Genomic DNA, 14,226 nt, shown 5'->3' on the forward strand with positions numbered 1-14,226 from the left:
ATATATATATATATATATATATATATATATATATATATATATACACTGGCCTATGGCCTCATGGGAATACCAAGTTGCATATTCCTAACAAATAACACCCTGATCCCCGTTATATACGGGGTTTTCTGCATATTTTAGCACGCCTATATGTGCATATATGTACTGGCCTATGGCCTCATGGGAATACCAAGTTGCATATTCCTAACAGATAACACCCTGTGAGATCCGGTTGCAGAAGTGTAATTTTCCTTTATTTGCGTGCACACAAAATGAACACATTGCTGTCTGTTTTCTGTTTATTTCTTAGCAATTTGACTAATTCGTGCACTCTACTCAACGGTATGATTATTGCTGCTTGATTAGATTCAACCTAGTACTCAAGCACCTCCTTCTGGAGCAGCTTCCAAAACACCTCAAAAGAAGCCATCTGCTGGGCAGAAGAAACCTTTGGACGTAATTGGCTCATCCCCTCCACCATCTGGGTAATTGTTTTTTCAATGCCCATTATTACTCAATTTGATTGTACTTGCTCTTGGTTCCTGAGGCCTTTTTATATTGTGCCAGCAAAAAGCAGAAGGGATCTGGAGGCTTCCATGATCAAAGCATTGACCAGTTGAATGATGTTACTGCAGTTAGTGGTGTTAATCTGAGGGTATACATACTAAGATTCTTTAATGTGCTTTTGTTCTTTTGTGTTGCTTTGTGCATACCTTCCAGCACCCATTATCAAATGGATTTTAATGCTGTAACTGTTACTTTTGCCAGGAAGAGGAGGAGCAACTTTTCTCTGCTCCTAAGGAAGAGAGTCGAGTTTCAGAAGCTGCTCGTAAAGTTGTACAACTGGAAGAAGAAAGGCTCATTCTACAGAAGGGGCCTCTGACAAAGAAATTAGCAGAGATCAGTTAATACTTTTATCATTCAAGTGTTGTTAAATTGATAGAGGAACTCCGTGTTCTATTCTCTAATGTTATTGTTTTCGCAGTGAGAAAATATAATCTGAAGAGCATAGGATGTGACGTAGAGCGTTGTCTATCGATGGTGAGAGATTATATAGCAAGGCCCTTCCCAGATTTTGCTTATGCCTAATCTAACTTAAGCTTTCTCCAGTGCGTTGAGGAGCGGTTACGAGGATTCATAAGCAATACAATAAGGCTTTCAAAACAGGTTCAATTTGCTGGTCTGTGGTCTCATTGACATTTCATACGTAAAATGTAATCTGTGTATTTATTTTTTTATTTTTGAAGAGGGTTGATGTTGAAAAATCAAGACATCATTATTATCCTTTATCTTCGGATGTTCGGAGTCATATACTGAGGGTGAACCGGGAAGCTAGAGAACAGTGGGACAGGAAGCTGGCGGCAGATGCCAACAGAATCAGGAAACAGAGTGATGTTAGTTCTGCAAGATGTTTCTGCTTGCATTTAATTTTATATTTACATATACATTCATAGAAGTATGCTTTTGTATGAAGGATTTTTTATGAAGTGGATTTTAGTTTTTTATGCATGGAATTTATTTAAGATCTTTAACAATTGTCTTACATGCTTATTAACACATTAATTGGCAATATCATGTATGTTATATCTTGTTTATAGCACATACTTTAGATGTTGGTGGTAATGTTGAATGTTTGAGAAGCTCGATAGAAAATCAAATTTGGAACTAATATGGACTATCTGAAAGAAGGCATGTGTTAGGTTTGAGAGTGCATGTGTGACTGGTTCACCAATTCAATCTCAGTTATTACTAGTTTTTTATTAGATAGGAACATCAGTGAATTAGATGTCAGATCTATCCAATGTTTGTTGCATCAGTTAACGTGGGGCATCTGTAGCAGTTATACAGAAATATGGCAGTACAATTTGTGTGTGCACTGCAAACTTTCAGTTTAATTAGTCAATAAGTCGTTACATGGAAAGAATCAGGCATCCATTGTATAATTCTGATAGTTTTGTAGGGGACTGTTACGGTGTTGTTTGACCGAATTTGTAACTGCAGGGAGATGACAATTCAGTTGTTTCTTCAGAAAAGGACAAGGCTGAGAGCCGTGGAACATCAAAGCATGCTAAGGTTAGTTCTTCCACTTTCAGGTCTCGTATGATTATTCTGTACATAGATATTACGTACTTGAGATGTGTATGATCTTATATGCATTTTAGACTTACAAGGAGGAAGATGATAAAATGAGAACAACAGCTGCAAATGCTGCTGTGCGAGTTGCAGCAGGGGGAGATGACATGCTTTCAAAGTGGCAATTGCTAGCTGAAAAAAATAAACTGAGAGGTGAAGGAGGCGATGGTTCTTCTGACTCACTGCCAGGTATTATGTCGCCTCACAAGCTTTCACCAAAAGCAGGAAAGGGCTCAAGAGAACAGCAGGAAATTGAAAAGCGAGGCTATTTTTCAATGCTTGGTCCTGGTAAGCTTGTGATCCTTTGGCTGTTTATTAGCCGTAGGAGTTTGTCATTTAGCTTAGTCAGGAAGTCCTTTTTCTTCTTTGAGAAAACGCGAAAGCTTTGTATCTCGATGTATTGAAAGATAGAAATATTTGCTAATTTGGTGTTTGCTAGCGAGTCAGTTCTAATTGAGAAGTCTTGCTAGTGGTATTACTAGTCCCGAGTCCTATCAGGTACCTAACTGTTATCAGGTATACTAGATTAGTAAGGATCTATTGGTTAAATTAGGAATTGTCTATCTTATCTATTAGAGTTGTGATCTTATAGGATTAGGTTAGTTGATTTGTCTATAAAAGAGGGATGTCATTCTTTTCCAAATGGAAGCAGTCGATCAATAAACCTTATCCGCACTTTCTCTATTCTCTGGTATGCTCCTGCCTTTCCTGATTGTCTCCTGCACAATCTCCTTCTCCTTCGTTCTGTATACCTACCCCCTACCCTGTCCTGACCCTATATCTCCTATTAACCTCTATTGCCAGCAGCCCCACCCACTTTTTTTGTCTCCCCCAATGAAACGTCTCTACCTTACCAGGACGTGCCATGGCTTCTGATGGCACGAACAATATGACCATGGCACAGCTCGGGGAGCAGATGTAGACTCTGACCATTCACATAAATGTGGTTACTGACCAACTGGACGGTCTAGTCAAAATTCACATAAATGTGGTTACTGACCAACTGGACGGTCTAGTCAAACAGGTCACTGTCATCAGTGGTTATTTCCCATGATAGTGCCACGGTTATGAGGGTGCCTATAATGTGGATAGGTTGTTGCGAACAATTCTTTTTTCTTCAACGCACCCTGGAGGAAGAGAAGGTTTGGCTGGCATCATACCACATTATTTTTCTCGAACACTCGCGAAACATGCATCATTTCATATCAGAAGAAATGCCAATGTAAGATCAGAACCAGCCAACAGACCAAGCAAAGACAAACAAGAGAAGACACTAAATAAATAAGAGAAGAGGAAAGAACTACATAGGAGCAACACCCCAACCAAACCCACCGGTTCACCCACCATTTCCCGTCCGTTGCGCCTAGAATTTAGTCCGGCCCTAAAGACCAACACTAGTCTTTCTTGCGCACTTTGTCCTCACTCGTGAGCATTCGGTATGAAACTTCCCGGTCGGTTACCCATCCTCAAATTTCTCGAAGCCAAGCATGCTTAACTTTGAGATTCCTTTTGGATGGGCTCTTGAAAAATAAGGTGCACCTTATTGATATGAGTAGTCTATGATTCCTATTAAGCTGGGATATCACATACACCCCCCTCAAAGGAACCGATGTCCTCGTCGGCCCAGCAGGACTTGGGTTTAAGCTTTCCCCAGCCCCTTTTCATCAATGGACTCCTGACGTCTACGAAGGAGTGTGGTTCGTTCGACAAATTCCTACCTCTATATCTATCTCTGAGGTGTTTGGGTTTTGCAAAACTCCATAGACATGCAGGATATATTCGGCGAAAGTCAGTAAGAAGTAGAGTGAATTCTGAAACTCCAGCATTTAGGCCCGGACGAGGCTGTTGCTCTACGCGCGGCTGTTCCTGCTCGAGCTGCTCATGCTCGGGCGGCTGTTCGTTAAGGTCAAAGTCATTTCTATTCATGAATGAGACCAGGACCCCTGCCTTGGAGGTTTCCTCCTCCGAACGCGCCTAAAGGATGATTGTTTATGGTATATTACCGTAATTGGAGAATTTGACCTGGTGCTGACTTGCTGCTGTTCTGAGAAGGGGACCTTGCAAAGCTTGACAAGTTTTTTTTTATATTTATCGATCCAATCTGTAGGAATCAACAACACAAAAACTTCCTGAGAAATTACCCAGCAAGAAAACGTATGCGCGTGGGCGCAGACCCGTTCCCTTTTGGCACGTCTGTGCGCGCCAGTGCCAACATCCACATGTGCCCCATATCCGCATCACTAACCTGCACACGCCCATTTAACCGTGAGGGTCGGCTCTGATACCAATTGTAATGCCCTGGCCAAACCCATCGGTTCACCCACCAGTTCTTGGCTGTTGCGTCTGGGATCTAGACTGACCCCACAAATCAACAATAGTCTTTCCTGCGCACTTTGTCCTCACTCGTGCGACCTGGGATCAACTTCCCAGTCGGTCACCCATCCTCAAATTACTCCAAGCCAAGCACGCTTAACTTTGAGGTTCCTTTCGGATGGCCTCCAGAAAAGAAGGTGCGCCTTATTGATATGAGTAGTTTGTTATTCCTATTAAGCCGGGATGTCACACCAGGAAGGCTGAAAACCTAAGCTACAAATAAACAACACGATTTGGCCAACACCGTGTGAGTTGCACTCATAGCATTGTCCGGTGATCATCGCCATCTTCAAGAGGTTGAAAGTCGCCCGCGCATTGTCGTTCCAAGCGAAGCACTTGGTGAGCAGCCGCGTCAACGGCTTAGCGATGATGCCGTAGTGCGGCACAAATTTCCTGTAGTAGCTGGTGAGGCTGAGGAACCTGTGTAGTCTAATGGAGATCTTGGGCACCTACCAAGCCTTCATCACGCTCGTCTTGCTCGTGTCAGTCGCCACGTCGTCCTTGGAAATGACATGGCAAAAAGTTGATGACGCCTCAGGAGCTCGAGAACTATGCGTAAGGTGCTTCTCGTGATCTTGGATGTTAGCACTATAAACAAGAATATCATCGAGGAAGATGATGACAAACTTACAGACGTAAGTAGCGCAGATTGTGTTCATGAGGCATTGAGAAGTGGTCGGCGCATTGGTGAGGCCATATGGCATCACTTAGAAAGTGGAAATGGCCATTGTGTGTCTTGAATACTGTCTTCTCTTCATCCTATGGTCTTACGCTATGGTAGTCGACGAGCAAATCAAGCTTGGAGAAGAATGCGGCGCCGACTAGCTCGTCAAGAAGCTTATCGACGATTGGCAGAGGGAATTTGTTCTTGATGTGATTGTGTTAGGGCGATGGTAGTCGACGCAAAAACGCTCCCATCCTTCTTTACCAGGAGCACGGGCGCGGTGAACAGGCTCATGTTGTGCACAATGAAGCCAGCCACAAGCATATGACACACCTGCCGTTCGATTTCATTTTTTTGTACATGTGAGTATCAATACAACCAGGTGTTCATTGGAGGTTATATTGAGCTTCATGGAGAGCTCGGTGCGCTTCATTTGCTTGCTCCACGCGGCGTTCTTCTTCTTGCCAGACAACATCTTGTTCATCAAGTTGTCGACGTCGGTCTTATTGTACTTGAGGTCGTTCGCCATCTTGATGAATTTGGCGCTCGAAGGCAATCTTGCTCTTCACGATGACGTCGTTCATGCTCGAGGATGCGGTCTCGCAATCCATTGCCTCGGATAGGTATTGACGCTTGAGGTTCTTGGCGGTCGTCTCTGAAGATGAGGACAGTGTCGTAGTGTACTTGCATCGGATGGAAGCTTCGAAGAATGGCTACTTGAGCGTCTTCTCCTTTATGAAGTCGAAGATGATGAAGACTTGCAGATGGCTATCATTGTTCGAAGTTCATCCATTTGCGTAGCCATCTTGGCGTTGAGATAGTCCCTATTCCAAGCTTTGGATTGTCGGATGTTGGCGAGGTTCTCGATGCACGCATTCTAGGCGTCATTTGCATCATTCATAACGCGTTGAAATCCAAAGTGGTGTAGCTTAGTGACGTAGTCGTTCGTGTCCTCTTGGTCATCAAAGACCGGAGATGAAGTACCTTGCCTATCCATCACAAGACTTGAGCAAGTGTAAGTGGGAAATGAGAAGACAATACCAAAGTTACCTCTTCCCAAAGTTGAGAATGTATCTCATATTGCTCAATGTGGAATGTGAAGATAGTGAAATTGGTACCGTATCTTGTTACTCATACCCAATAAAGCTTAGGGCGTGTTCGGATCTCCTCCAGCTTCACAAAACTTCTCAAATCCAGCTTCTTTTTGTGGCTTCTAGCTTCACCTGGCGATCAAGAAACCGTTCTGCTTGAATCGACAGCTTCTCGTAGCGCTGGAGCCCAGCTGGGAGGGTTGTGGCCCATTTGGCACCGACTGGGCCGGCTAGAGGCAGCTAATTCAGGCCCAGTGCATCGATTCATGTGGGAAGAGGTGTACCGATTCGCTGGAGATTGCTAGATTCTTTTCTTTGAGCGAGGGGGCAGCGAACCGTTTTCTTTGGCGGTGGCAACACCTTGTAAATTGAGCAAACTTCCGATTCTCCAATCCGTGGAGCTGGGCCGACGTTGCTTCGCGTTTTTGCACTGCATCGGTTGTAGCTTCCTGAAGCTAGCTTCTCGGAGATATTTCGTTCGGCTCAGATCTACTCCAGGAATTTATGGAGCGTGGAGTGGGAGGAGCTCCGAACACGCCCTTAGTGGCTTGGTGAGGATAAGTGGCACAAAATCATGCAGTAGTTAGCAAGATATTGAAAATGTTGAAAATGATTCACAAATTTCAAATGTGATGCAAATAGATCAATAGTAGGTGTTGAACACAGAACACACACATGGATAGATAGATGGGATTTGTGCAACAAAGGAATGAGCAAAAATGATTTTCCATGACCAAGCTCGTGTTGCACAAATGCAAGAGAGGCGCTAGCTCGATTGCTCTAATGGGCTAGATACGCACTTGTGCATGAACATATAGGAGCAAACTTGTCGTCTTTCTATCCCAAATATGCCATTGTAAGTATGTATGATACCAAGATAATAACACAAGGTGATGTATGTGAGATGCTCAAAGCTCTTGCTTATAAGCTCTCCGTGTCTTTCTCTTTTGCTTAGAAGCTTGTTCTTTTTATAAGCTTCCTTTACCACTATGCTTGATGCTCGAGCCAATATGCAAGGCAAGTATGTATGATATGCACGGGAGTAACTTATGACACACAAGAAGATACCAAGATATGGAAGATGGCGTATCACTATAGTGCACAAGTAATGTGGCCTGACAATACTCAAATCCCTAGTCTTAGTGGGTATGGTATGCAAAAGGCTCGGGGCTATCGATGCAATGGCAAGGGAAGATAAGTGCTGACGGAATGGATACCTTCGTCAACACAGTACCTTCGTCGTGGTCGGAGAGGTAACCGGCCTTGCTTCCGGTTGTTGTGTCAAAGGGTGTAGTCGTCATTGTTGTTGAAGAATTCGTTCGCGGTGAAGAATGGCGGTGATGTTGATGACGTAGCCGTCCCTACGTAGCCGAAACACCTTAGGAAACGAAAACTGCAAGCTCAAAGAATCACAAACAAAATGGAAATGAAATTGCGGAAGATTTGGTGGATTTTTTGTTGAAGGGATGGATGCCCGGTGGTGGACCGGATGTCTGGTGGGACCGGATGTCCGTTAGAGTGGATCAAGAGGACACTCAAGAACACAAAGGGGTAATCACTCAATCAAGATCCAATTACACATCCACTATAAGGCAAACACACAAGAGATCCACAAAGGTACATGAACAACAAAGGGAAAAGAGTAGCAATGGTAATTTCATTCCAAATCCAAGAGATGAGGTCTTGATGGGGGTAATCTTCTCCAATCCACAAGAGGATGGGAGGTCTTGGAAATCATTTGGGATTCTTCTCCAAAGAAGGCCTTGATCTCCAATGGGGAGGGGGTAAATGAGCAAAGCTCTCTCAATTTAGTCTAATATGCTTTGCTAACCCTAACTAGGAGGTAGGATATGAATATATATATATATAGTGCTAGGCGAGATAGGGTAGTTGGGAGAGAGAGATACAAGGCCACTCGGCTGGTTTTGCATGTAGGCAGCTACCTGATGTCTGGTTACTCGAGGTAGCACCGGATGTCCAGTCAGGCTGGCCTAGCTTCCGTTGCTCCTTCACCGGATTTCCGGTATGCACCGGATGTCCGGTCGTTGGAGCACGTCCTGACTTTGGATGCTCCTCGCCGACTCTCTTCGTGTGGTACGGATGTCTGGTGGATGCACGAGATGTCCGGTCACTGTAGTTTCTCAGCAGCTCCACTTGGTACTTCTTCCGCTCTGATTCCGTGCTAGCTTGGCCTTCGCTCCGAGCTTCTTCATGATTGTTTCCTTGGTACCCGAGTAGGCATAGGACTTCCGTTTAGGTAGTAGCCATGTCTCACATGTAGGAAATGGTAGTTCAAGGAGTGACTTAACCTTATCTTCAATGGCACGTGCACGGGCTCTTGTCATCGGTCCACTTGGTGCGTGTTGGTGTAGAATCCATGGGGATGACCATTGGGTGCTCTGCACCAGTTAGACTTCGAAGGTGCAATGGTGACACACAATATCATGCAATAGTGAATCAAGATGTTGAAAATGTTGAGGAAGATCCAAAATGCGAATATGATACAAGTAGATCAAAGAGGAGAGATAGAGCAAGGTCTTGTGCAAACAAGGAATGAGCATACAAGTTTTGCCTAGCAACGACTAAGCTCGTGTTGCACAACACTTGGAGAGACGCTAGTTTGATTGCTCTCGTGGGCTAGATTCGCACTTGTGCACCAAACTACAAGCTAGTAGCACATCAAATCCATGGACCAAAACCAACAAAATCTCACAAGAACCAATAAATTGCAAGAAATTGAAGAGGCTATTTTTGTGGGGATTTTCAAATTCGGCAAGAACAAAACAAAATTAGGCTAGAAAGGTGAGTGGGAGAGGCTCCAAATTGTCCAACCCAAGCTCATGATACCAAATGATGTAGGACCAAGTCCCAATTTGTGCCCATTCTTCACAATTTGGAGGAGAGCAAGAGGAAGAACTCAAATAACCCACGAAACACAAGAGGAAATCACTATATGAACTAGATTCACATCACACATGTGCTATCCAAGCATCCAAGCAAAGAGACACTACTAGATTCATAATCAACAAAAAGAACAAGTAGCTAGGTAAAGTTCTTCCCAAATCTCTAAGGAGAAGTGAGGTCTTGAGAGATAGATCTTCCCCAATCCTATGGATTTGGAGGTCTTGGTAATCCCTTGAGATTCTTCTCCTAATGGAGGCCTTGATCTCCAAAGAGAAGGGGTAGATGAGCAAAGCTCTCAAGTAGTTCTAATATGCTTTGCTAACCCTAGAAAGTGAGAGGGGGCTGGTTTATATAGTCTAGGGACGAACTAGAGTAGGTGGGAGGGAGGGATACATGGCTTTTGGCCAAACTGCACGCAGGCCGGACGTCCAGGCTCAGGCCGGACTGTCCGGGTTGTTAGCCGGACATCCGACGGCTGCAGCCGGCGCGGTTTCGGCCGGCATGTTCTTCAGGCGTGTCACGTCCTCTAGAGGTCGCTCTAGGGGTCGGAAGTCTGGGCTCCAGGCCGAACTGTCCGGGCCAAGGCCGGATGAAAAATCAGTGCCCGTCAAGATGGACGTGTGGTTTGGTGACTGGACCATCCGGTGTAACGTCGGACGTCCAGGTTGGTGGTTGGACTCTGGCTACTGTAGCTTCGACTGCCTTCTTCCTTGTCTTCTTGCTTCTCCTTCGCTAGGACTTGGCCTTCTTCCCTCACTTCTCCATGGTCGATTCTTGGTACCTGGGTATGTGTAGGGTCCCCGTTTGAGGTAGTAGCCATGTCTCATATGAATGCATATGAAGTTCAAGAGGAGCGAATTCACCTTGGTTTCAATGGCGCGTGTGCGTCTGGGGGGTGTCCATGGGGGTGCTCCGCACCAACCTCGCACTACTGGACTGTCGGCTTGAGGAAGACAATGGCATCGTCCACATAGAAAGGCACAGGGGGGTGGGACCAAATCCCATGATCAGTAGCCATAGCAATCAACTTATTAAGGACCTCCATGGCCATGACAGACATGGCCCTGCCGCAGCATGTGGTGATGAGAAATGGGTTCGCCCGGCATGGGTAACTTCCAACTTTCAACTCTAGGAACACCACTGGTTGATTCGCAGCATGAATTGATTTAGTCATCATTTGAACCAACATGAAGTTATCCTGGATTGATCCCCATTTGATAGAAGCACATTCATTGGTCGACACGATGGAAGGCAAAACCAGGGCGATGCAGAGGGACAACTCCTAAGCAACTAACTTCGAGATGCTGTGGACTATACTTATTGGCCAGAATTCCTTGCTCCATGGCATGTTGGGCCTAGGCAGCAGGTTCGTTTGCCATGGAACGAGTGGAGGGGAGTGGAAGGATCGGGTAGCTGGGGCCCAAACTGCAAGAGACTACTGTAGACCTACTACTGGCTGGAACGTGATAGAGGCTGACATGGCTGTATTGCAAGGAGTGCCTGCATCTTGTTTTCGCCTCTCCAATGTGCAGCAACCACCTGGGAGAGCTCATTACTCTAAGCATGACGTGGACAGTTACCAGAAAAAAAATTCTTGGCGCTTTGTCGTGCAGGGAAGCTCACATTGTTGCAACAAGCACAGCTGTTCATGGCAGGATTGGTAGATCACATCGATGTTGAAGTGCGGTATCCGCAGGACCTGCATTTGGCCATGAGTATGGCGCGGGCATACGAGGAGGCACCTAATACCACGAGCTGCCACCAAAGCACAAACCAATGATGAGCTGCAATGCAAGGACCAGGACCATAAACCAAAGGATGTATGAGTAGTAGTACTAATTGTGAAGGGTATGGTTTTGTTGAGGAATCGTACTATTAGGTCAGTTGGGATGTGGGTTTAGACTGCTACAACCTACGTTTGAGTATATATTCAACTCATTGGTTGTCTGTTTCTTGTACATAAAAACGATGCCTATTTTATACTAGCTGTTCTCATTAGAAAATTCATTCTTGTTAAATTAGGAAGAGTTTTATCTGTTAAGAGTGTCTTCTGGGATTGATTAGTTGATCATTTGCGGTGAGTTTCTCTGGAAAAGAAATAGAAGAGCAATGCCAATCTCTTTCAAAGGGGAGCAACAAATCAGTCTTTTTTAGATCAAGCAACAGATCAGTTAATTATCCTCAAAAATGGATATAGGAATAAATCAGCCTCTGGGAGTTGAATAAAGGAAATAAATATTCCAGGCGTAACTGAGAGTATCTGCCATGCCTACACTTGTTTAACCCTGAGTATGTTGTGTTTTTTCATTAGGTGGCGTTAGAAGGTCAGCACACATGAAAGTGGCGCGTAGCATCATGGTGAAGGATGTGGTTGCGGCACTTGAGAGAGAGCATCAGATGTCAAAATCGTCTTTGCTATTCCGATTACACGGGCGACAGTCGACAGAACCAGCTTCGAAATAGTAGTTGCCCAAATTGCAGTGTTCAGTTTTGTTATTGTTGCATGTTCATGTGTTCTCTTAGCCAACTGGGGATGCATCTTCTCTGGGAGTAGAATGGCTGATATGGGAGTTCCATTTGTCAAGCAATAATCAATTTTGCAGGCAATTTAGAAACAATAGCTCACCAACAATTTTTTCACAGGATCAGTATGCAGGCGTGCTTGCGCTTATTTCTTCAGGTCTGTATAATCTTGTCATACTCTTCAGTGTGTGGTAACTTCGGATCCACCATGCTTGCTGGTGGTATAGAAAGTGTTTTGTTGGTGGAAACTCAATTTGGCTGCCGAGCTTATCTACACCTGGAATCTGAACCGACCAGATCCATTGAGATTTGCGTCATGTACTGTATTCCATCAGGAACGACTAGGTGTGGGTTACCCCTTGGCTGGGAGACCCAGTGGACACTTTCTTGGGCATGGTGTCGCCACATGTCCCACGTTGGGCGCTTTCTTCACCTGGAAGGTTTTTTTCCCATGGTTTTTTGGGTTTTATGTTTTTTTAATATTTTCCTGTTTCTTTGTTTTTTCGCGGGGCTGTTTCTTTGGTTTTTGGTCTGGAGCATGAAGCACGGCCTGAAAAACGGTAGTGCTTCCACGTGACGCGCATGTGTGCTTCTGCGTGAATCGGTGCTTCCACATGCCGCGTGAATCAATGCTTCCACGTAAGTGCATTAGTGATTCCGTGAAAGCAAATTAGTGCTCCACCCGCGCGGGGAGTAGATTGTGAAGCACTGTTTAGTATGTATTGGGAGCATAGTTTAGTTCACAAGCACAAGTACTACTAGCTAGAAGCACAAATTTGCTTGCAAAAACAGTTTGTCGAAACCTATTAACATCGGATTTACTCTCTTTGTCCCATAATATAAGATCATATTACATCCAACAAATATATTGAATGTAATAAGATCTTATATTATGGGACGGAGGGAGTAGTTCCATAGATCTCAATGTGTTTCCGCAAAAAAAAAATCTCAATGTGAGGAACACAACAATTTGTAATTTTGACCTCCAATTTAAGAGATTTTTGCCTGAAAAAAATGAATATATGAAAAAAAGCACAAACCACCCATGTGGGGAGAAATCCAACCATGTGACAAGTGTCGTATAGGTAGTGAGTCATTTGTCACCACTAAAGGATGTGGGGGTTTTGCAATGCAAAGGGTACTCCTTAATTGTGATTTTGTATTTCATCCGCATATTTCTCCTTGTTTTTTCATACTTTGGTGCCAAAAATGAATCTATGAAAAAAGCACAAACTCACCCATGTGGGGAGAAATCTCACAATGTGACAAGTGTCGTATATGTAGTGTGGCGTTGGTCATCCACTAAAGCATGTGGGGGTGGCCTTGGCAAAGAATACCCCTTAATTGTGATTTTGATTTCATCTTGCATATTTCCCTGTTTTTCTGTAATCTGGTGGTCCACAGGACCACAACTAGCCCACCCACATAAATTGTGATTCCCAACGATCGATGATTGGTCCAATATTCAGATGACGTTTTGTTTTGGTCGATCACGTTCTTGTGACACTCCACAAGGCGATACAAGATTTGGAGCTCAATGTCGCGTCGAGATGCACCAGATTCAGTCTGTCGATGCGTCAGAACAAGAAGGTAGGTGAGGGAAATATTCAGTCTGGTGCATCACACACAATAACAGTGCACTCACACCCACCAGCGAAGCTACGCGTTAGTCTGTGGGTCAGTTGACCCCACAGCTTTTTAAATAATAAGCCTAAAAACACTATTCAGTTACTGTCCATGCTGAAGAAAAAAATCCAAAAAATACCATTGACCCACGGATACCTGCTCACACCACACACATCTCCATCAATGGCTATTTAACGGTGCACTCACAACACACACATCTCCGTCCATGGCTATTTAACAGTGCACTCCTGCTGCCGTGTCACTGAATGCTGGTGGTGAGCTCATCTTGTGCTAACTGTGTCACTGGAAGCCGGTGGTGAGCTCGTCTTGGGCCAGTTCTTGCTTACTTTTTTTTTTTTTGAAACAGAGGCAAAAGATTTGCCTCATCTATTAAATAAGGAGAGAATAGAGTTTGAAGTTTTACATAACCCCCTACATACAAGCGGCATGAAAATTACTCGCACAAAATTACAGTCCCAAGTTTCTTTGCGCCGGCAGAAACCCATAACTTTGCTTCTTCAAGAATGGATCTAAGAAGAACAGGTGGTGGAGCAAATTTTTGACGAAACACTCTAGCATTCCACTCGTTCCAAACGGTCAACGAGATGAGCATGATGAGGGAGGTCATGGCATGCCAGTTTGGTTGTCGGTTATCGGTTCGTTTGCCCCACCACTCGTTGACGGATTCATCAAGATGCCACCCAGAGGTGTTGATGTGAGCTAGCCCAAGCTTCTCGATGATAGATCTCCATAGCCTAAGCGTGTATCGACACTTGAAGAAGAGGTGAGGCCCCGTTTCTTGTTCTCTCTTGCATAGTTGGCAAAGGCCACAGTTAGCCCAACCGCGCCTCTCCAACCGATCTGCGGTCCAGATACGGTCTTGTAGAGCTAACCAAGCGAAGAATTTAACCTTCG

General features: G+C 44.5%; 1 protein-coding gene across 1 annotated transcript in view; it reads left to right on the plus strand.

Moving 5' to 3' along the window:
- Nucleotides 1-11,933, plus strand: part of LOC123097368 (transcription initiation factor TFIID subunit 4b) — a 28,810-nt gene extending 16,877 nt beyond the window's left edge. The window contains exons 6-14 of the mRNA XM_044519083.1: nt 364-482; nt 565-652; nt 766-901; nt 983-1,038; nt 1,108-1,164; nt 1,245-1,391; nt 1,999-2,070; nt 2,160-2,418; nt 11,474-11,933. Of these exons, the coding sequence (XP_044375018.1) occupies nt 364-482; nt 565-652; nt 766-901; nt 983-1,038; nt 1,108-1,164; nt 1,245-1,391; nt 1,999-2,070; nt 2,160-2,418; nt 11,474-11,625 (1,086 nt within the window). The 3' untranslated portion in view covers nt 11,626-11,933. The remainder of the gene's footprint in view (nt 1-363; nt 483-564; nt 653-765; nt 902-982; nt 1,039-1,107; nt 1,165-1,244; nt 1,392-1,998; nt 2,071-2,159; nt 2,419-11,473) is intronic.
- The last annotated feature ends 2,293 nt before the right edge of the window (nt 11,934-14,226 follow it).

This window comes from Triticum aestivum, chromosome 4D (assembly GCF_018294505.1).
Source record: "Triticum aestivum cultivar Chinese Spring chromosome 4D, IWGSC CS RefSeq v2.1, whole genome shotgun sequence".
Lineage (NCBI taxonomy): Eukaryota > Viridiplantae > Streptophyta > Magnoliopsida > Poales > Poaceae > Triticum > Triticum aestivum.